At 34.7% G+C, this 22,398-nt stretch overlaps 1 protein-coding gene across 10 annotated transcripts in view; it reads left to right on the top strand.

Moving 5' to 3' along the window:
- PPP3CB (protein phosphatase 3 catalytic subunit beta) overlaps positions 1 to 22,398 on the top strand; it is a 47,121-nt gene that overhangs the window by 18,189 nt on the left and 6,534 nt on the right. Inside the window, exons 6-16 of one of the 10 annotated variants that reach the window (XM_039554129.1) lie at positions 3,533 to 3,672; positions 3,771 to 3,848; positions 3,943 to 4,037; positions 5,559 to 5,684; positions 7,629 to 7,706; positions 9,236 to 9,262; positions 12,185 to 12,269; positions 13,129 to 13,226; positions 17,017 to 17,043; positions 18,638 to 18,667; positions 20,329 to 22,071. In XM_039554129.1, the coding sequence (XP_039410063.1) occupies positions 3,533 to 3,672; positions 3,771 to 3,848; positions 3,943 to 4,037; positions 5,559 to 5,684; positions 7,629 to 7,706; positions 9,236 to 9,262; positions 12,185 to 12,269; positions 13,129 to 13,226; positions 17,017 to 17,043; positions 18,638 to 18,667; positions 20,329 to 20,507 (963 nt within the window). In that variant the 3' untranslated portion in view covers positions 20,508 to 22,071. Of the gene's footprint in view, positions 1 to 3,532; positions 3,673 to 3,770; positions 3,849 to 3,942; positions 4,038 to 5,558; positions 5,685 to 7,628; positions 7,707 to 9,235; positions 9,263 to 12,184; positions 12,270 to 13,128; positions 13,227 to 17,016; positions 17,044 to 18,637; positions 18,668 to 20,328; positions 22,072 to 22,398 lie in introns of those variants that run through there. The other 9 variants (XM_039554132.1, XM_039554131.1, XM_039554130.1 and 6 more) reach the window with 9 other exon arrangements.

Raw genomic sequence — 22,398 nt, 5'->3', positions numbered from 1 at the left:
CTTGTCTTGGCCTGTACTTTCAGATGTGCTTCTCTAATGTTCAAGGCTACATTACGGTGAAATGTTTATATGCATATATGAAAATCTGCATTGTATTTTGTTCTGATGAAAAACATGTTTATAAATGTAAGGCAGTGTTAATAGAACTGTTCCTTGGGCCTTTTTTGTTTTTAAAGAATCATCTGGTAACCTGAAAAAGGCGCTATTCATGGATTGGCAGCAGCTTCAATTGGGCTGCATTAGACCTTGGCATGCACTGATATTTTTAATGTATTTAAATTAAATGGGTGATGTGAAATGCTCGTTTTGTATCTAGGAAAAAATCATATACTTGGAGTACAAGTGAGGTGTGTGAAATTACTTCTGTAAACAATCAAGACAATTGTATAATATTTCAAGCCTTCTGGTTTATTAGCAGAAGTTCTTATTAAGGAGAGGTCTTTGCTGCAAGGATGTAATTATTTGGCATAAAAGGGAAATCACAGCTCTATAAATAGTGCAGGAATCACCTAAGAAAAAAGTTGTATGCAGGGTGCAATTTCTTCTGGATGAAGTCTTTCATCAGTATTGATATGCAGGAAGGTGATTAAACTACACAATTTAAATTATTATTTTTGCGGTCATAAATTTACTTCCAGAAGGGGACAGCTATCACACTAGGCATGATAGTGAATCCTAACCAGAGAGGTTGTTGTAGATGCTTCTCATTTCTGCCAAAATGGAAGTTTGTGAATCTTGAAGTAATCTGATTTTTATTCTCTGAACATCACTTCCACAAATGTTCTGATTGTCTTGGTAAAGAGTGTCTCTTTCAGACACATCAACTTAGAGATGGTGTTTAGTTGATCATTTACACTGCCAAGACTTCTACTGAAACAAAATGCCAGGAATTGTGATTTTTAAGCCTAGTATTTTAGAAAGAAGGAAGTATCCAGGTGAGATTATGGTGACTCTAAAAAAGAGAGACTGAGTTTTTTTCCCCATTTACAGCAGATGATCCTTCTTTTGTTTAGCTCTTGGTGATATAAGACTTGGTCAGCTAATTGCCTTGAAATATATGGTGGCACTACTGGGAATCTGTCTTTGTAATACCTCGCTTCCTTTCTGTGGCCTGCTGAAATTTCCTTTTGTTCAGTAATATGTAAGATGACTGCCACTCTTCACTGGCCTTCATCTTGTTCCGTAGGCTTTATTAGCTGATAGTTCTCAAGGAAAATTAGGACAGATTAATTAAAACTGGTGTCCCTGTGTGAAACTTCTGTGAAGGTCTTTTGCCTCAAAAGTAAAATTGTTTTAATTTGCTGTACCTTAATCTGCCTCTCAGGTTTTGGTACTTCTGAATTGCAACATTCATACGTGTCAGTTTAGTTGTCCTGACTGCATAGTACCAGAAAATAATTTAGATTTAAGTATTTTATAGTATATTAAAAAAATATACTACCTAGTTCTGTTCCAACACCAGGTGTATTGATTCTTATTCTTGAATAAAATTGTCTCTCTCAGTTACCTTAATCATACTTAGAAAAACGTTAAGCCAGTTTGTATTGAGATTCTGTTTTGCCATTGTCAAAGCACATTCAGAAGTAGTTAATCAGTAACAAGTGTTTTGAATTGACTCACGTCCTTTAACTTTCGTGCTGTGCCAATATAGAGAAATCCTTAAGTTGATTATTCTGATTTGATATATGCAATCTGGGTTGAGTAGCTTGAAGTGACATTTCCTTGAATTTTGAGATGTCTTGAGAACCATGCCAGTTAGTAGACTGTCTAGTCTGATGGTCTAGTGAAGGAGAAACAGATTTGGTGTGAAAGTAAGTAAGTATATGTAGTATAAGTATATGCAAGTATATTTATTTTTTACAAACTGACCTTCCTTCAGGAAATGGCTGCATTATTGTTTGAATGCTATGAGAAATTAGTTTGGGAGAGAGGTGTGTTAATTGCAGGCAGCCAAAACTTTTTATTTGTAATGTCTCTATCCATTTGGCCAAAGTCACAAGGAAAATCCTTGAAGACTGAAGAAAAATTCTTAAAAATGTTTTCTAGACTTTCAGCTTTCTGTATTGCAGGAAACATCAATCAGCAAACAGTTGAAACTTCCTTGTGTGAATGCCTCTGTTAGCTTCTGGACCCAAATTTATTGCTGGAGGTTTAGAAACTTGATGGTTTAATCTACAGAAATTCAGGTACTTGCAGAAGTTGATGGACTGACTTCTTCAATCTGGAAGAAATACTCCATACCAGGTTTATCATCCAGTGTGGGAAATGTTAAACCACAGGATTTTTAATATTGAATAAATTCCAACAACAACTTCAGTTAATACCTGCCTTACCATTATCTGGCAGGAATTTGTAAAGATCTGGACCTTTCCACTTATGTTACAGGTGGCAGCCTCGGGAGCTCTGATTTTCCAGGGCATGAGAGAGCTTGGCACTACTGCTGGTTCCATATTTGAATGGATTCCTATGGACCGTTAGACTCAAATTCACCAGGTGCTCACCAAACCTCCCTTCGAGCCTGTCCTGAAGAGTTAAGTGTTCTCTAGTACCATCAAAGTCATCTTCTTTGGTATGGGAAGTGAAGTGAGATAAATGCACTGTCCATCAAAGAACCGTTCCTACATTTCTTGGATAAAATCATCTTGTGAACAAACTCCAGCTACATAAAGACAAAATAAACTTTACATTGAATCTGGGATATCTACTTTCATTTCTGGGACAGCAGAGATTAATTGCCTGTAACTTACTTAAGCAGGGTATTTTCCTTTTATGTTAACAAACGTGCTTTCCTCCTTACTTCTGCCCTTTTTGACTGTGGCTACTAGGAAAGTTGCAGGCTGGTAAAACAGGTGTTTCAAGTGAAAATCAGTAAAGAAGAAGCAAGAGAGAAAATGCAGACATCTCCCAAGATGCTTGTGGCCCATTACATCAGGGATAGAGCTGAAAAATAAAGCTTGTATGAAAACAATCTAAGACAGCTGGGCCAGTCATCTTCATTACATTGTTAAATGATCCATTATGGAGATGGGTGTTTCAGGGTGGGTTTTTTTTTTCTTTTGTTAGTTTGGATTTTTAGCAGTTTTTTGTAATATATATTTAGTCTCTTCTAGTTGGTGCTAATTATCCATCCTTTTCTTTTATAATTCCTGTTTTCTGTACTGTTTCTCTTTGCTAATTCCTGGTAGTGTCTCCAGATTGGTAGATGTGGCATGTGCATGAAAAAGGACCATTTTGTTCCTTGTCTGTATCCTGACCTTGTATTACACATATCCATCAGTCTGGAAGTTATCTCCCTTCTTTTTACAACTAATAAATCTTATTGCTCTTAACAGGTTTGGTTCTTTTGGCATGCCTCTGCCTTATTTCATGAGGAGGAGAGGAAAAACTATACAGAAACTACTTCTCTTTGATATGGTTGGGATTTATTCTAAAAATGCTTGGTATTGATGGATATGTAGGTTAACAAATGTGTAAAACTTAATAATTTAATATTTAAAGAGTCTTTGTGCTGTTACATCTTTTTTCTAAACAGTTAGATAGATTCAAAGAGCCTCCAGCATTTGGACCAATGTGTGACTTACTGTGGTCAGATCCTTCAGAAGATTTTGGAAATGAAAATTCACCCGAGCATTTCAGTCATAATACAGTCAGAGGATGCTCATACTTTTATAGGTGAGAGTATGCTATGATCTACATGGGTGTTTTAGTACTGTCTCTTCTTGCGTATTTTAAGAGAATATCTTTTACTCATCATTGTTTTCATTTCACAGCTATCCAGCAGTTTGTGAATTTTTGCAAAATAATAATTTGTTGTCAATCATTAGAGCACATGAAGCACAAGATGCAGGGTGAGTACTTTGTGTCTTTCAAGGAAATATTCACAGTGTGAAAATTGTTTGCTTATTTGCTGTAAGATGTAATATAATTTGTTTGGTTTTGCAGTTATAGAATGTACAGGAAAAGTCAAACTACAGGGTTCCCATCTTTAATAACAATTTTTTCAGCACCTAATTACCTGGATGTCTACAATAATAAAGGTAAGAACTTGTTATTAGTAATTGTATGTAACAATAAAAGAAAATTGTCTAACTAGATAATCTAATATCAACAGCTTTTTGCCAATTAAGAAACTGAAGGACAGAAAAAAATCTATTAGTGAAAGTTATAAAGAAGAGCCATAAATGACAACCTCCTTTAAGAGGAGTACCTTGAAACATAAGTGTGGGCAAAGGTTTCCTTTATGAAAGTTGTTGCTATTTAGTACTTGTGATTATATCAGCTGGTGTTATCCAGTCAGGCAAGGTTTCCCTGTGCTATGAGTTTGCATTCCTCTGCTTGTCTTCAGTGGGCAAGGAAGGTGGTTTGCATTGTGTATCTTGGCATCTGAGCATCTTAGCTGTGATGATAATTCCCATAATGGCTGTATATGGGAAATCAAGAAAGAGCAAGTAGTGATCAAAATACTGATCGCCAATGGGAATATTATTTAGGAGGTATAAAACAAGGAATCCATTTCTGTCCATTCTCTGCTAAGACAGAGTTGAACATGAGAAGCATGTTTAATAGTGTGGAGAAAGATTTACAAGTCAGAATTACAGAGAAGAGCTTAGCTGTGAATTAGTGTTATTCATAGATGAGAATAAAGTTCAACAACAGAAATTAAAAATAAAGCCTGCTGAAATTCAAGTAGGATATTAAAGTAAGGCATTTCAAGTATGTGATGAATGAATGATCTCCAAATGTTCAAGTAGTGTTCCTTTGAAACCAACACCTTTTTTTCTATTAAATACATTGCATTTTCTTCCACCCACCTATGAGGAACCACCCCCAGCCCATACCACTTCTGTAGGGTGAATGACTGTACACAGGAAAAGATGAGTTGTTTTTATTTTCACTAATTGCAAAGTAAAGGGGAAGTAAAAATATCTTCAACTGGCTTTTTAAGTTTTGTCACTATCTCTATGGATACTGTGTTCATACAACCCTTTTTCACATGAGCTATTCCCAGTCTAATGTAAGCTTTTTTCACATGAGCTAATCCCAGTCTAATGTAAGTATAGAAAAATGTAGTCAACTGCTTGTTTAGCTTTAGAATGCTTCTGGTTTTTTGTCTTTTTTCTTAATGCTTCCTCTTTTCCTTCGTCTTCTAGATGTCTATGGTTTTACTCCAGGCTTATAGCATGGGAAGACACAAATGAAGAATAAAACCTGAATTTGCATATACTGAATATACTGCTGTTCTGAGTTAGTTTTGTTAAAGTTAATGAAATTATGCCTTTTCAGGACTTTTTAAAACCTTTGTTCATTGTAGACCTAAAATACGGTAATACAGACCTTTATTGACATGTAACAGTACCTTAAAGTGCAACATATGCAGTGAAAATCCTAAGTGCTCCATTAGTTATCTGTCTGCAAATACTGTGAAAGAAAGAGAATGGAATACCACTGGGATTCTTTAGTCTATAGTATAAATAGACCTAAACCAAGCCTGTGACTTTACATTAGTGGTACTCAAAAGTTTTAAACATTCTTTTCAAAATGTCTGAATTTCATTTTAGCTGCTGTATTAAAATATGAAAACAATGTGATGAATATTCGTCAGTTCAATTGTTCTCCTCATCCTTACTGGCTACCAAATTTTATGGATGTTTTCACATGGTCTTTGCCATTTGTTGGAGAAAAAGGTTAGTAGATGTTATGCATCAACTAATATCTTTCTTATATCTCCCAGATCCATGTTGGGAAGATTTTTATTTTTTTAAACATATTTACTGATGAGAGATGAATTGCATTATTTTTGTGTTGTTTTCTTCACTTGTTTAAGTCAAGGTAGTTAGAATTGTGTCTAATATAGCTAAGATGTTAACAGAAATTGTAATTTCCATTGAGGGTGTACATCTTCATTGTTAAGTAGTGTCTTTGAACTGCTTTTGAAGTTACTATTAAAATTGTTCATATTGTACAAAATGCTAAGTTATATACATGATTAATCCTGTATAGTTATAGGTACAAGTTTATATTGAGATTTTAGTGTAAAATGTTAACTTTCTTATGTAGATATAACAGACTGACCTTCATTGAAGATAAGTTTTTCAGTTAAAATTTTTCTTGTAAAAAAGATAATTTAGAACAGATCCTCCTTTTTTTCTTTTCTTTTCCCTCTAGAGATGATAACTCTGAATCTAGGACACTGGGGCCCCAAGTAGTCCTCAGTTGACAAGCAACGAGGTTAGAGGCTATTTGGGTCTGTTTAAAATCCTTCCATGACAGAAACTGCTCTTTTCAGAAAAAGAGATCTGGAGAGCTCTTTAAATTTCTTTGAAAAATTATTTTTAATTTAGTTCAAATTCAATTCAAATAAAATAAATAAAATTTCAATTTCTTGCAGTTATGTATTATGGACGTAAAAACCTAGGATTCTGGATTTGCTTATGTTGTCTCTAGTAAGCAGTTAAATGCAAATAGTTTGGACACTTCTTACTGTGGTTAACCCACTCAACAATTTCTTTTATGTTTAAATGAAGGGACCTGACATTTGAAAGGAGATTTTGTTTTTATCTTTCTTGCCTGATGATGCAGTAGATAACATTTTCAGCAGCAAAGGGTTGATACTGTGTATTTTGCTTTTGTTGTGTTGCTGGTAATGACATCCAGCAACTTACTAAATAGTGTTTGAGTGTTTCATTGCCCTGCTCTATGCTTCAGACTGCTGGAGTCATGGCCCTTGTAGGGTAGCCTTGCCTTTGGACAAATGCATGCTTCCACTTTCGATGAAGGATTTAGTGTCAGTGTTGTCTGGTCTGCACTGATCAGATCAAAATCACAATAATTTGGTTGGGTTTTTCTTTTATGGTAGGGAGTTAACTCTTTCCCAAGAATGAAGAATACAGCCATAGCAGATGACACAGGGGTTGTATGAATTAGTCATGAATAAATGTAGGAAGCAATTTACAGGGTTTTTAAACCAACTGCCTTTTGGATAGGTTTCTGAATACTCTATGTAGAGGAAGGTTAGAATATTTTAAGAAAGAGTCTGATATATGTAGGAAAGATTGAGTGGCAGAATAAGAATATTCCTGGAGAAAAAAAAATACTTGTCTCACAAAAGTTGTATCCACTATGTTGATATATTTAAGGAGAGTTTGAAAAGACAAACTCCCATATTTATATTCAAATATTTTTCTGCTTGAGTGCTTCTGGTACATGCCTGCAGGTGTCAGGAACAGAGTAGCTTTTTCAATTTAAGCCTGAATTTGAGCAGTCAAAATTTTTCATATTTAAGTAAAGTTTGCATAAAAACTAGTTCAAATACTTAACTTAAGGTTAAAACTACTAATTTACAAGAAAAGTCTTCTTATCTAAAAGAACTCCTTGTAAGAGAGGGGTGTTCTTTGTGTTGTTTGATTGTTTAGTTGTATAACTTTTAGCTGCTTATTTTTCTGAGCTTTTTAAATTCTGTGACAGCTCTCATCCAGAAAAACATTTACTCTGAAATGAGGTTACTGAACAATGGCTGTGGTGTGAGAAGTTAATTCACTAGAGTTGCTCATGACTAGCTGTATCTTGTGTGCATGGAAATATTTTAAATTGTACACAGAATGAAGTAAGGTTTATTTTTTCCTATACAGTAACAGAAATGTTGGTGAATGTTTTGAGCATTTGCTCTGATGATGAGCTGATGACAGAGGGAGAAGATCAATTTGACGGTAAGGATTACTTTAAGATACATAAATTGTCTTAGTGGTAATAACTTGTGAACAGTAATTAACTTAGATTGGTGTAATATTGCCTGGCATTTGAAGAAAACCACCTTCAAATTTTTCTGTAGAAAACAATGCTTTTGGCAGGACAGAGAAGGGAATTGTGTTTGTGTTTGTGATCAAGAAGCAGTAATAGTAACCTTTGCAAATCCTCATATGTGATTTCTATTTAAAACAAATTTTTGCAAATACTCATATCTGATTTCTATATAAGCAAACTTTTAGTGGGAAGTTCTCCAAATGTCTTGGCATTTAAAATTTAAAACATACTAACTTACTTTGCTAGTATTTAGAATAAATGTATTATAATACCCTAAATTTCTTAATGATTGCTCTTCAATAAGAGTTGATGTGGAAGAACATTAGATACAATATTTTTTATGGCAAAGTACTATAAATAAAGTCTGGAATGCAAGGTTAAGTCTGCATTTGAGTTTAAAGGACAACTTGTATTTGTACTTTGTATTATGTGTATCCATGTAATGGATTATAACATCTTTCTGTCTCTTAAACTGTGATACAGTAGACTGTTAAGAGATGTTTGTAGCATGATGATTAGGAAGCAACATTGACATGAAGACCTAGCATATCACACTTTGTTTTGATGGCCTTTTTACAGAGGTGCTTAATGTCACACCTAAACATTTTTCAGACTTCCTTCATTTTAACTAATAACAGAACTGATCTGGTGGATTGTTGTTGATGGGGGAGGAAGAAGGAAACTTTCAGGAGCCTTTGAGGAACATGAAAGGATCATTTATAAAGATATTAGAGACACAACCCCTTTCTTAATATTTGATAGCTACTGTGTTCAAATTTGATAGCAGAATAGTGTTGTGCTAAGCAGCTGTGTGTTTTACATTGGATTGCATTGGTTCTGAGCCACTTCAACTTTGCTGCCATTTAGATGGTTGCCAGAAACGTGAAAATGTGGAAGAAGTCTCAAAAGTGATCCTGCCAACAGTCAATTCCTGGTTTTTATTCAAGTAAACCTACTGAACTGAACATAAAGCAATTGCACCAAGCAGGGTTAGGTGGTATTCTGAGGTGTTAGGATTTATGTCTGCCAGAGTAGTTGCAGTTGTCAGTTGATTGCATATGCCATGTCTGTAGTTTCCTAATTTGAATTATTTTATTCTTCTGTCTCCTTTAACAATTTCTTTGCTTGATGCATCTCTTATGCCACCTAGGTACTGTCTATGCTTTATCTTTCTGTGTGGTTGGATTTTTTTTTAACTGTTGACTTTCAAACTTTCGCTTGTTTATCGTCAAATGTTAAAATATTCTCAACAATTCCACTTCTTGTTTGATGAATGCATTTTTAAGTGTTGCAATTTTCCATTTTATTTTTTTTCACATTTCTTCTCCATTCCTTCTTTATTACCACTGCCAAGTTAAATATCTTTTTTTTTTTTGTCTCACTCGCCTTTTTCTCCATCGTTCACTTCCTTTTTTTCTGGACTCTCCATCTGAAGAGCGACTCATATATGGCAATAAAAAAGGTACAGACCAGACAGAGTAGGAATGTTTTGAAATATGACTTCACAGAACCTGAGAGTATAAAGTATTAATGAGAAAATACCTTTCTATTGAGAGATATTGTGTAGTATTTTATGATTATTAACCAACTTAATGGGGATTTTATAAAGACTTGTGTATTTCGTTATCAGAAGTCATATTTCAAGACATCTGTCTTTCTGTGCATGAATTTTTTTCCTTCTTTCTTCATTCCTTTTTCTGTAGAATTTCATTCTTTTTCCTGCTTCTAAAATTTTATCTTTCATCCTGCATGTGTAGGGAGCTTTCAGTTGTCTGTCTTGCTCTTTAATACTTTCCTCATGAGCTGTGTTTTTTAAGGTTGTGCATGGAATGTGTTTATACAATGTTCCAAAACCTGGTTTGTGTAGTACATTTAGTCTTCTTAACTGAGATGTCAAAAAAAGTACTTTTTGATTCTCTTGTGCTGTTTGGAAGATGGCCAGATACAAATTGTGAAAAGAAGCCTACTTACTAACTTAAATTCATGGTCTATCACCTGTTTTTCAGAAATCACTGGGTAGATAGTTCTGTACAGAGAAATTCTTCTGGCTACTACTAACCTAATAATCATTTTGCTCTCTGTATAAATTTGTTGGTTCCAGAGAGTATTTGTAATACTTGGGAATGCATTAGATTATAGACACATTTCCAAAGGTTAGGGTTGGAGCATAACGTGTCAGCATTTCAGAATTTGTTTCTTGTGCAGGCACTGGGAAATGGGAAAGTTCTTTGCCATATCTCCTATCATTTAGGATGTAATCAAGACATTCTTCTGCAAGCAGATGCCATCTTACTGTCTTCTCTAAGTAACCAGAATTCTGTGACCACATAAGTGCAGTTCTGTAGCCTGGAGTAATGCATTTGGCCTTTTGCCTTGGCCGTGTCACTTCTGTAGGGACAATGAGACATCATCTTAATTTAAAAAAAAAATCGAAACAAACAAAACCCCTCAAACAAACCAAACACCAAAACTACCCCAAAGCAACCTTTCTCACTTTAAAGCACAGGGTCTAGCACTGCCTGAAGTCTGTCCAGTTGGCGTGTTACAGCTTGGCATCAGTGAGGCCTGCACATTGGTGTAGGTAGAAGGAAAACTGAGGAACTTACAGAGAAATCTTTGATGTCCCCCTTAGCCCTGACCTTTTCAAAAAGTCTAAAAGAGTCCCCTTCTCATTCCAGATTCTCAAGTGGCTACTCAATACTGTTCAAAGAGAGAAAGTAAAAACTTTTAGGACTTTAAAAATTAAAAGTTAAAATTTCAAGGAAATTATTATCAGTAAAAATTGAATGTTTCATACTATCGTATTCCAAATTTTTCCTGAGCCACCTGTTTTGTCACTTTTTTAGTTTGATGTCTGTTAAAATTGTGACTTTGTCTGAAAAAAACTTTACTCAGCAGTTCCTGTCTTTTTCGTTTTGTTTATATGGACTGGCAGATATTTGTCATACCCCAAGATTCTTTCATTGTGTTCATCAAAAGGTTGTCTCTTGACCCCTTTTTTTCTTTGTCATCACATCTTTTCTGTCTTGTGTGGTTTTGTTGTTGTTTGCCCTTACATGCTTTATCTTTTGTATTTTATTTGGTTTGGTGTTCAGGGTGGGAAGTCTACCCTCTCTTGTGCCACAGAAGGCCTTGTGTTCTTGCAGCTGTGGTCTGAGAAGTGTGGCTGTTGTGCCTGAGCATCTTTACCTTCATGGGGAAGTCCCCTGCTAGTCAGCAGGGATGGAAAACAGCTTCTTCCACAGCTCCCTTTTTGAACGCAAGTAGGCAAATTCATGGACACGTGGCTCTTCTCTGCCCACTTCTGTGGTGCCCTCTTCTACATTCTTGCAATTTAGTTGGCAGCTTCTTATTGTGTACCTTTCTCCCAAGACTGAACACGCTACATGGAAGTTCTGGAATACCTGATAGACCTGTCTGAGCTTGTTCACTCTTGGTCCCCTGTGGTTCAGTTCACAGTATAACTGAGTTACTCTTGCCTTGATGTGATTAATGCTTCCTTTCCCCGATGGCTGAAGAGAAGTAAGGACTTTGGTTTTGATACCTCCTCATCTGCCTCTACTGTTTTACTGAAATTGAGGCGTTGGCAAAGGGAAAGTAAGATGAGGGGAAGGATGACATTTATAAATTGAAACAAACCAGCAACACTTAGTGTTGGAGAAAGGTGTTCCTGTTTTCATGTCAAGGCAGGCAAAGGTGGCTCTCCTTCCCAATCACAAGCCTCCTTTCAGAGTTTTGTCTTCACTTTTTTCTGTCACAAGTGGTATCACTCTGCCTTGTGGAATGTGCAGTATTTACTCCAGATCTTTGGTATTTGTAATTTCTGCAAATGATGAAAACCTAAGATGATGTGGAACACAGACTTAAGTGGTAAGAAAGGTACCACTGCAATTTTTTGCTTTTTTATTTTCTGGGGGGTTTTCGTATAGTTGTGTTTTGGGTAGCTGACATGAAAACAAGGAAACTACTGTTTTCCCTTGAACAGCTGTGTAACAATTAGAAAATCTTTTTTTTTTTTGTGGCTTCTCTGTTGGGCTGCTTGCCTACATCTTTATATACACAGATGTCAGTACTAAGAATTTAAAGTGTAAAATTTAGGCAAATGAATTACAATAGTTACTACACTGTAGTGGTGGTAGTTCAGATGCTTACTAGCTTCAGGAAATCATTGTGAACAATCTAAACTTTTTTGTGTGCGTTTTGTGGACACAGAGGTGATGGTGGGTTTGAAGTTCTAATTTGATAACATTGTGCCCTTAAGTGTTTGGGTACTGACCTCCTGTGAAGAATACTGAACTTAAACAATTGTGTTAAATTTGATGCACTTTAAAACTGATCTTCTAGATACTCCTGAGCTTGAGACTTTTTCTTATTCTATTGAAAGTAGGTACAGCGGCCGCACGGAAAGAAATAATCAGAAACAAAATTCGTGCAATTGGCAAGATGGCAAGAGTCTTCTCTGTTCTCAGGTACTTGCATGATTTCTGCATTCCTAAACCCCCGTTATGTATGTAAGGCAAACATCTCTTTCAGGATAATGAATGCCAAACATTTTTCAGGGAGATCACTGTGCATCAGAATCTTGTTTGGCATATTGTTGCACCCTGTTGATGTCGGAATTTTTGGTTAAAGAATATTTTTGAGTTATTTTTGAGACATATTTCAAGAAATTAGAGAACATGATCTTTAATTTACATGTTGTTTGTCCAGCTGTTAGCTAAGTTTTGGAAAGGCAATACCAGATACAAAGACTGAAATCGGGGTGTAATGGAGGAGATCAGGTCTGACTCCAAAAATTTCTGACATACGAGAAACTTGAGTAGATTTGTTTCCAGTTTTTGTTTGTTTCTTTTCAGCTATTTAAAAAATACCCCATCCTCTTTAAATCCAGAGATTTCATCATCATATTTACCCAAAATGTCTGTTTTTCCACAGACTACAATTGCTCAAATAGGGGTAATTTTTTAAAGTTGTTATTTCCTAGAGTAAAGACACTTACAACAAAATTGGCGATTGTTTTATGAAGTACGTTCAGTACCTCATGAGGCATTCAGTGCTCATTTCAAAGCTAATGAACCTGCATGTGAATAACTGCTCAGAATTTAGTTCAGAAGTAGCCAGCATTTATAACTCCTAGGCAGAGGAAAGACTGGTGTGGAATAGAATTATTTTCCCCCTTTAAATTCTTTGAATTAGAATTTGCATTCAGTCTTGACATGCCTAAAACACGGCAAAACTAGGCTCTCCCTTTCCCCAACCATTATTTTACTTCAGTGCAAGTTTTCATGCAGATATTTAAGTTTTTGTTACTGGTTTTTTTCACACCAGGGAGGAGAGTGAAAGTGTGCTGACACTCAAGGGTTTGACTCCCACTGGAATGTTACCTAGTGGAGTGTTGGCTGGAGGACGACAGACCCTGCAAAGTGGTAATGATGTTATGCAACTTGCTGTGCCTCAGATGGACTGGGGCACATCTCACTCTTTTGCTAACACCACACATAATGCATGCAGGGAATTTCTTATGCTTTTCAGTTCTTGTCTTAGCGGCTGATACAAGCATAGTGTTATGTGTTAATCAGGCAATGTGAAATGGATACTTAACCAGGGTATAAAACTAAAAGCCAATTAGTTCAGCAGTGTCAAGCTATGTTTTTCAGACTCTGAGCTTCCTTAGTTTACAATTTTTCAGGTGGGGTGACCTTACAGATCTCGTACTGAGGCATTTAATCATTAGAGATTCAAAAATGGCAGTGTAATTTTGCATTATTACTTGTCTGCTCTCCATTAAAATGGTTTTACTATAGCCCTGTTAGTATTTTCATTGACAATGTCAAATACTTGTTGATATTAATATTAACAAACAGCTACAGACTGCATAGTTCCATATTATACTCCATTGACAGATTGGAATGTGCTACGTTTTGTACCCTGGTAATTAATGCCAAAGTTTGTTCTCTATGTTGTTTGTCAAATGTTCTATGTATAATTGACCTCCCTGAATTGTCCTTGTAACATGCTGTTTCCTTCCTCTGCAGATGTAGCTGCTTTCTTAGATCTGTCTGTCTCTCTCTAGGTATAGATGTATGTCTGTATAAGTGTTAAAATTAAACCACTATCCCAGACACTTGTCTGTCTCTTGATGTAGAAGCAATGTTGTAGCACCTTGTTTTTGAGGTTTGCTGCATTTGCTGCTGCACATTGTCTGTGCATTTGAACAATAATGTACTTGAAAAATATTCAATCATTTGTTATAAAATCAGCTGAGAATAAAGGGATTGAATTTAAAACTTGTAAATAAATCAAAATAAAAGGGTGTTATTAAGTGTGCATATATTTTTTTTTGCATGAAAATAAAAAGAACTCTATACAAAATATACCTGTAATCTGGCTCATTGAATATTTTGTGAAAGGTTTTTATTCATTTTTTAGTTTGTTGAATCATTGGATCATATTTTTCACAAGGCCCATAATGATTAACTAGGATTAGGGAGAATGCTCTGAGCTTGTACCAAGTGTATTAAAAGAATGAAGTCCATGTTTTCTGTTCTCAGTGGTGAATAACTAAAATACACCAGTCTGAAACTGGACTTCCTATCAGCAGCACTCTTAACATATTCAAAGACTTTATTGGCCACCGTCAGGCTTTACTAGGAAGTATAAAACTTCTGTGTGGGAACACTGAATTTTATAACTGTTGAAAGATTGTGAATATATGAATACCACTTTTTACACAATCTATTTTCCAAGAGTAGCTGCTTTTCTCATTTCATGATTTAGACTCTATGTGAATTCCTTATATTTTCTATGTAGCTTTTTTTAAGCCTTTCACTATATTTTCTATTAAACTATCAAAGCTGATTTTTAATAGCTTTGAAACAGGAATGTCACATTTAAAATAATTTTTCAGTGGACATATAATGTCTACAAGTAAGTTTATATGTCCAGTGTGTGTATGTGATTGTTTTGTGAATGTCTATAACAAGAAATGGTGTATGTTTCCTAATCCATTCAACTATTCCAAAAACATGTTCTAGCTTTAATTTTCATTGTTTAATAAGAAACTTTATTATGCTTAAAAAATGAGTCTGCATTCCTCTCACTGATTTAACAAATTTTTTTTCCATGTTGCATTACAAATACCAGAGAGGATCAAACTGACTAGAAAATTTTTTTTACATAAAGCATGTGACTTTCTACCATTACTGAAAATGTGGGACATTTGGAAAGTATGCAAAATGCATTCTGGATTTTTGTGGGTGTGCGTTTTTTCTTGACTAGAACTTTTGATGGCAATATTCCTTGATGCACTACATTAATATACCTCATTTGTTTTAGTCATGTTGATTGTTCAAAATAAATCGTGCCAACTGTTAGTTCTTAAACTGAAGTAACTTCTTTTTACTGATAAGCATGTTACTGTTTTCAGTCTTAAAAGAGTAGTTTTCAAATTATAACGCTCAACTGCAAAGGTAGAAGTAAACCAAAAATAAAATAAAACTTCGCTAACTGACAATTTTCTAAATCATTGTAATATCAGAGAATTTATATTCTTGACAAAAACATGGTCACCAATAGTATAGTAGGATTTCTTACTACAAATATTTAATTACTCTTTGAAATGTTTCGTACTGTGTTGATCAGTATACTATCAATAATTTAAACTAGTTAGGCTTGCAAAAATGAAAGAACATAATATTAACTGAAGTAATTTTTTTACTCCGTTCTTTTGTTTGCTTAAAGATACACAGAATTGACCAGTAAGCCGTAGGTTTTCCTGGTTTCAGTCTTACAAATGTTCATTTTTCAATGGCACATTGAGGAAAGGTCTAGTTACGCTAGTTGCTATTAAACCTATAAGCAGCTTTGAAAGTGATAAGAAATTGGAGTGTATATCTACGTTTCTCTAGAGCGCTGGGCTAAAGTTATTTTATCAGGGCAAATAGATATACACATATATGCAATTTTTGCATATATACCTATTATAGCTCTTAATGTCAGTAACACTTTTCATACGGGGTCTTAGCAAATGCCACTGTTCTGTCAGGACTTTGCTGAGCCCAGCTGCTGTGTTTTGTGAGCTGCTGGCCCTTCTGCTCCTCTTCCTTGGAGGGGCGGTGCCTGGTGGCTCTGCCGTCCCAGCTGGCAGTGCCAGGACAGATCCTCACTGCAGCACAGAGCAGCCCAGGGGAAATGGCAAATGCAGACCGTAGTGAAGGGCTAAACAAAGACAAGTCAGTTCAAAAAGATAGTTCTGGAAAAAAATGCAAGCCTACATCCTATGGGAGAAGTCAATGTATGAATTTTATTTTTCATGAATGTATAGGTATATTATTTTAAAATGAGTCATAGCTTACCCGTGGATAGCTTTAATGTGTTAGGATAAAAACAGACTTTGGGAAATCATGGCCTTCATATATTTCTAAATTTTTTAAAATGTTAATTGTATTTTATGATTTTTGTTGCTTGCATAATAATAGCTGAAATACTAAAGACCATATTAAGTACTGTTATTTAAAATAACATTTCCTCGTGACTTATTTTGTGAACTGAATTCAGTAAAATTAGCTTCCAAATTGAGCCAACATCTGATAAAAAATGACAAAACACCTAAAGCTTTATTCAGCAACATACTAAACACAAGTCTAAATTAAAAACTCTTAAGTACTTCCATGGACATCAGTTGAACTACTGCCCTTGCTATTAGTCAGAAAGCAGTTAAGATAGTTTTTTGGGTTTATGTTGAAAATTGGCAAGGATTTTCTATCACATCCATCTGTTAAGTAAAACAAGGGGAGAGCTGAAATTAAGGATGGAAATGCCATTGAAACCTGTTGCTTGAAATCAGCTCTCAAGTGAGAATATTCAGAGCAAAGACTTCAGAATTACCTGTCAATATGATCCAGTATTTATTTGAGGTTTATCAAAGTCTACAAAAACTAGAGTTTTAATTTAGATATACCTGCAAAAGAGAATCCAACAAAATTATTTTCCAAATTGAGTCTGTACAGGTTTTTTAAAGTGCTTGTATTTTCCAGTCAGTTTGTTCTTTTACATTAAGTTGAAAATTATCTTTTTCTTAACTGTGATGTATATTCCAAGGTCTTTTTGGAATAGTAGTACTACAAGTAGAGTGAACTAGGAGTAAATTTTGAAATTTGTATTTATGACCAAGCTACATAATTTGCAGAGATAAATCAGTATTCGTGATCTTTTCAGGAAAAGATGAAAAGAAAGACTCCACAGGTAACAGGAAATGGTGGAAAGAGGTGGTTTTTTTTACGTAGTTTCGTATTTGTATGGCAAATTGATTATAGTTTGAAAGTATGTATTTGGTGACTTTCTAAAAGAATTCTTAAAGTAATTTATTTTTAGAAATAGAGGAAGTTTCTCTCCCTTAACATAAACATAAATAACCATCCATACAAGTGGCTTTTTGATTTAATTCTGGAATTGCCCTTGTCTCTGTAGATTTAAGTGCTGAATATTTTAGCTTTTTTTTCATTTTTTGTTCCATAGAAAGTGCAGTATATGAAATACAAAATGCTGCATTTTCCTTAGGTATTTATTGGATACCTACTTAATGCAAGTATCCAAATTTTTTTAGACTGTCTCAGTGAAAATTAGAATCTTATGCAACAGTGAGCTTATAACATAATGTAGGCAATTCATACATAACATAGTGTAGGCATAGTGTAGGTGATTGGTTTTGTTGGCTAGGAAATGAGAAGTAATGAACTTAAATCTCTTTAAAGAATTCTATTCTGATCTAATGCCCTATTTTCTTATAGAGCTATTTTCCCCAGCACTTGCTTGAATATTCTGGTATGATTTGTGTTGTTAACAGAATGTATGAAGCACTACACAAGTAGGTTTACCTCTGTGTAAGCTACTTTTACTTAATATTTCTGAAATTGTGGTATTAGAGGCATGGCAAATAGTAGGGGAGGTAAAAAGTTGTTACCAGAATTGACTTAGCTACAGTTCAGGTTGTAATAATAATAACAACCTTACGTTAAAGCTTTGCCTTCTAGAGCTAAAACTATAAGGAAGGATCTTACATGTGAGAAATCACAGCTGATGTCACAGTTATTTAGTTAGAAAAACAGCTAGTGAGCTAAATGTTTTTCATATTCACATTAATTCACCCACTAAGACTATGTTAAATCCAGACCTCTTCCTGCTGTAGACTTTGTTGTTGATTCAACTAAACAACTTACAAGACTTTGTAAATATGATTTGCTAGATTTGTCTTTTATGGCTTAAATTTCACGATTCAGTTCTCAGAGGTGCCCATTTTAGCTTAAAATATTGTGACAAATTGAAGTACTAGTTAAACTTCAGGGAGCTAATGATAAAGAGGAAAATAATTTCGAATTATTAGAATGCTGGTCGTGTTATTTTTATAGTGTCCTGCCTGGTAATTTAATGAAGCTCACTAATGCATTTTAATCTTCAGAAATAGTCTCAAATAGATTTTTAGTATTTTTTTAAACCATACCACAGCTTTAGCATCAGTTGAAGTTTTCTGTTGCTGTCTTAAAAAAAGCTGAAACAAAAATCACAACCAAAACTTACAGAAATGTATAGTTAATAACATCAGTTAATTAGTGTTACTTTGACAGACTTTTAGTTGATAAACTGTGTTAGCTAAAATTTAGGAAAAATTTCACTTAGACTTAAAAACAACCCCCCAAAAACTTAATTGTCTTTTTAACTAATTGTAATCTAATCTGGCTTAGCATACTATATTAAATTGATCATTGCCTTTTCTGCTATGCGATATTACACTCTTCATCTTTCTCATTCATTTTGCATGCATCTGCTCACTTCTGTACAGCCACTGTAGAGGCAATTGAGGCTGAAAAAGGTATGATCAGAGTCTTTGCCCTTGGCAGAGATCTGTGGTGTCTGGGAGGGAATTCAAAAGTACTCTGTGTGGGTGTGTTTTATTTTCAACTTGCACAAGCAGAGATGAATCAACTGCATTGATTCATCCATTTTACATGTAACATTCATTTCTGGCTTTAGGATAATGATTATCTTTAATATTTTAGGGAAATTCTTGGGGATTTTTGGTCTCTTTTGGTTTGTTTTTTTACAAAATATACTGTAGGTTTTTGTATAATAGCATGTTGTGATATGTGGTATTGTCTTGAAGTTTTTAAGAATAGAAGTGTTTAGTGTTTTTTTTCTGCATTCAACTGAAGGTTTTGTGTGATTGTGGGGAGGGGATGTTATATGTGGAAGGAGGGTTTTTTATGCATGCCTTTTCTCATAAAATCTATTTAATGGCTTTGAAAATTTTTTTTTTTTACCTTTCTGTGATATCTGGTAGTGCAAGATGTATAACTTTTTTTCTGTAGATTTTGAATATAATTTATTGTTCAGATTTATTTCTAGTATTTATGGGACATTAAATTCAATGGATTATCAGTGCTTCTGTGCTAAATAAGTTGTGTATACGTTATATACGTCCTCTGTTAGTGGTATTGAGCAAAATGCCATCAAATTATTTGGTTCAGAGTATTCAACTTCAGATTGTTTCTTTTCAGAGAGACTTTAGTTTCTTCTTGCTCAGAATTCAATGAAGTGAATGAGAAACAGCATAGCAGTTGAGAGAGCTGCCTTTGGGGTTTTTCAGATTTAGTCGCAAAGCACCATTTAATGACTGTATTCTTTGTTTTTTTAATTAAGGAAGTCAGATCTCCAAAAATATAAACAAGTGCCATATTCTGTTCTCACACACACCTGCAAGAGGTCCTGTTGTTGTGAGTGGAAAGCTGTACTTAAATCTCCAAAGAATTATTTCATCCCAAAAACTTCAGTCTTATTATGTGGTCAGCCATTTTCAGGTGTAAATTCAACTACAGACCTCATTCATCAAAATAATCAGTAGCAAAATAATACCTTTTTTCTATACTTACTTTAAATACATCTGTATTTAAATGATACCATTGTTGAACCACAGTGCTAACTTGGTGATTGTGGTTGTGTCCATTTCCATCATCCACATGATTAGCACAGTGTGAACCACATCCTGCAGTTTTGCCTGCATGAAAACTGCAGGATCAGGCCATCGGTGCGTGTGCAGGATGTAAATCTGCTACTACCTTTGTAACCCTTTGCTGCTTTGCCTCCACTGCACTTGCTGTGCTGCTTAGATCTTACTGACATTGCCCTGAAGAGAAGGGGGATGTTAAGATTTGCCCGATGAGCTGGGCAGCAAAAGCACAGCGGTGATAGCTGGCCCCACCAGGGACATGCAGAAGCAATCAAGTGGGCTTAAACCCCTTGATTCCTACTTGCAGAATATTTGCCATACTTTGTTCTTTTTGTAAGGAACTGAAATCATGATTGCCATAAACATTTCAGAAAAGCAGGTTATAGAATCTTTTAGCAATACAGTTGCAGGGCCATAAGTTTCTTTGGCTGATTTTTTACCTTTTTTTAAACATAATTTGTTAGAAAAAGTATATGCTTTCAACTTATTTTTCCATTACTGACATATCAAATTTGCATTTTGTTAAGCAATACGAGGATTCTCTCCGCAACATAAAATCTGCAGTTTTGAAGAAGCAAAAGGTTTGGATAGGATCAATGAGAGAATGCCACCAAGAAAAGATGCTCTTCAGCAAGATGGTATTAATACTATAAACACAGCAAATGCCAATGGAAACAATGGAACTGGCAACAACAATGCACAGTGACCACATCAGCTTCTGGTTTACTCACTCATGTCCTGCCTGAGAATTCCTAGATTACTGCTTTTTGATGCGACAACAAATGAAACAGGGGGATCACTTGAAGTGACTAGTTAATACAAGGTGGAAAACCATCTGACTTGATCCCACTGAAGAGAGACCATCATGCTTTTGAGACAACAGCCCCTCTCTTACACGGTGACCCAACCTCCTGAGAGCGTGTGCCTCACCCTTTCACACCAACATCCATCACTGGCTGCTGCAGATTGGAAGAGATCTGGGGAAAGAAATGGGCTGTTCTCACTAAAGCACACCTAGACTAGCATCTTACACTTATCGTTGTCAACACTTTTAAGTTTACAAATGGGATTTTTCTTTCAGTAGAGGTAGTTTGTTTGTTTGTTTGTTTGTTTTTTAAAATCAGACTTTCAAATGCAACCCTAAGAGCTAACTATTTATTAATGGACATTGGTTTCATGATACGTCTTTAAAATTATAGATTAGAATGGTCTTAAAATATCTGAGGCTGCAAAAACTGTATTTTAAATAACAGAAAAAATGCCAAAAATTTCAGTTGGTCATTCTGTAAAATGCTGACCTCAGGTTTACTCCTTAGATGTTGCTAATTCTATATTGTATTCACTGTATTTTTTAGTTACAGCTTATCAGAAGATTTCTATGTAGGAATGTTTATTACTTGAACACAGATTTAAAAAAAAAAAATATTTAATTTAGAAACTTTTTTGCCCAGCTTTTTCAAGACTTTTCCCCACCTTGAATTTAAAAAAAAAAATTATATATACTAATTTTAAAAGTAAGAAAAATATGGAAGTGTTAATTTTAAGGTACTTTTAATTGAACTTTGTACATTGTTTAAGTAAATTTTGATTCATATCAAGTCTGTAAAGCTTGGCATTGTATTTTGTGTATGCATGTTTTCATTTTGCAAATATTTAATATATAGACCTATGATGTACATCTATAGGTTACCTAGATGTTATGGGTACTTTTAGTTTATTGTGAGTATTACGGTTGCATAAATAGCTAATAATCACTGGGCTGAATAGCTGCAAGCTTTTTATTATTTTTAAATCTGTAAAGGAAACTGAACCTGTATCGGACATACTTTTTGTTTAAGCAAAGCAGCGCGTAAGCAATTGCTCTGTTCAACTGCTAAGGCATTAGTGAAGTGTAAACTTGAGACTGCATGTATTTTGGTATCTACAGGACTGCTTGGTTAAAATAAAAATTGAAGCCCTGTGCTAATTTGTTCACAAATAATGGACTGTACTGATTGCCAGTGTACTTTGTTATATATTTTGACATTTGCTATATGTCCTTCTTATCCCCTGGAACACAACTTGAAACTGATGTCACTAGAGTTCATCTCTCTCTTTTTCTTTTTTCCTTTTTTTTTTTTCCTTTTTTTATTTTCCTTTTTTTTTTTTTTTTCCATAAAGTAAAATCTGTACATACCCCTAAGTTGGAAATTTTATGCATGTTCTGAACTATTAAAGTATTTTATAAACGGTAGCACACAATAAATTCTGTGCATGGGCTGCGGCTCCTATCACTGTGTATTGGTTTTATTTGGCATACATAGGTCTAATCTGACCTTGAAAATTGTTTAGACATAGTCTTCAATATTTAAGCTATTCAAAGAAATAGCATAGAAGGTCAGATTTAGCTTGCAGAGAACTAGCTGAATGTAAACACTATTTAATTTATATTTTATTCCTGCTGCTTTTTTTTTGCTTTTCAGTTCTCTCTCAGAGATATTTTGTGTGTGGTAAACCAGACATCCACTTTTGGTTTGTACACGCTTGTCAGAGCAGGGTTAGTGGACTCTAGAAAGACTCTTATGCTTAGCTGTGTTCCATATGTTGAACTAAACATT

This window comes from Corvus cornix, chromosome 6, assembly GCF_000738735.6.
Source record: "Corvus cornix cornix isolate S_Up_H32 chromosome 6, ASM73873v5, whole genome shotgun sequence".
Classification (NCBI taxonomy): Eukaryota; Metazoa; Chordata; class Aves; order Passeriformes; family Corvidae; genus Corvus; species Corvus cornix.
The sequence above is the reverse complement of the archived record's forward strand: the minus strand, read 5'-3'. Positions and strand labels throughout refer to the sequence as shown.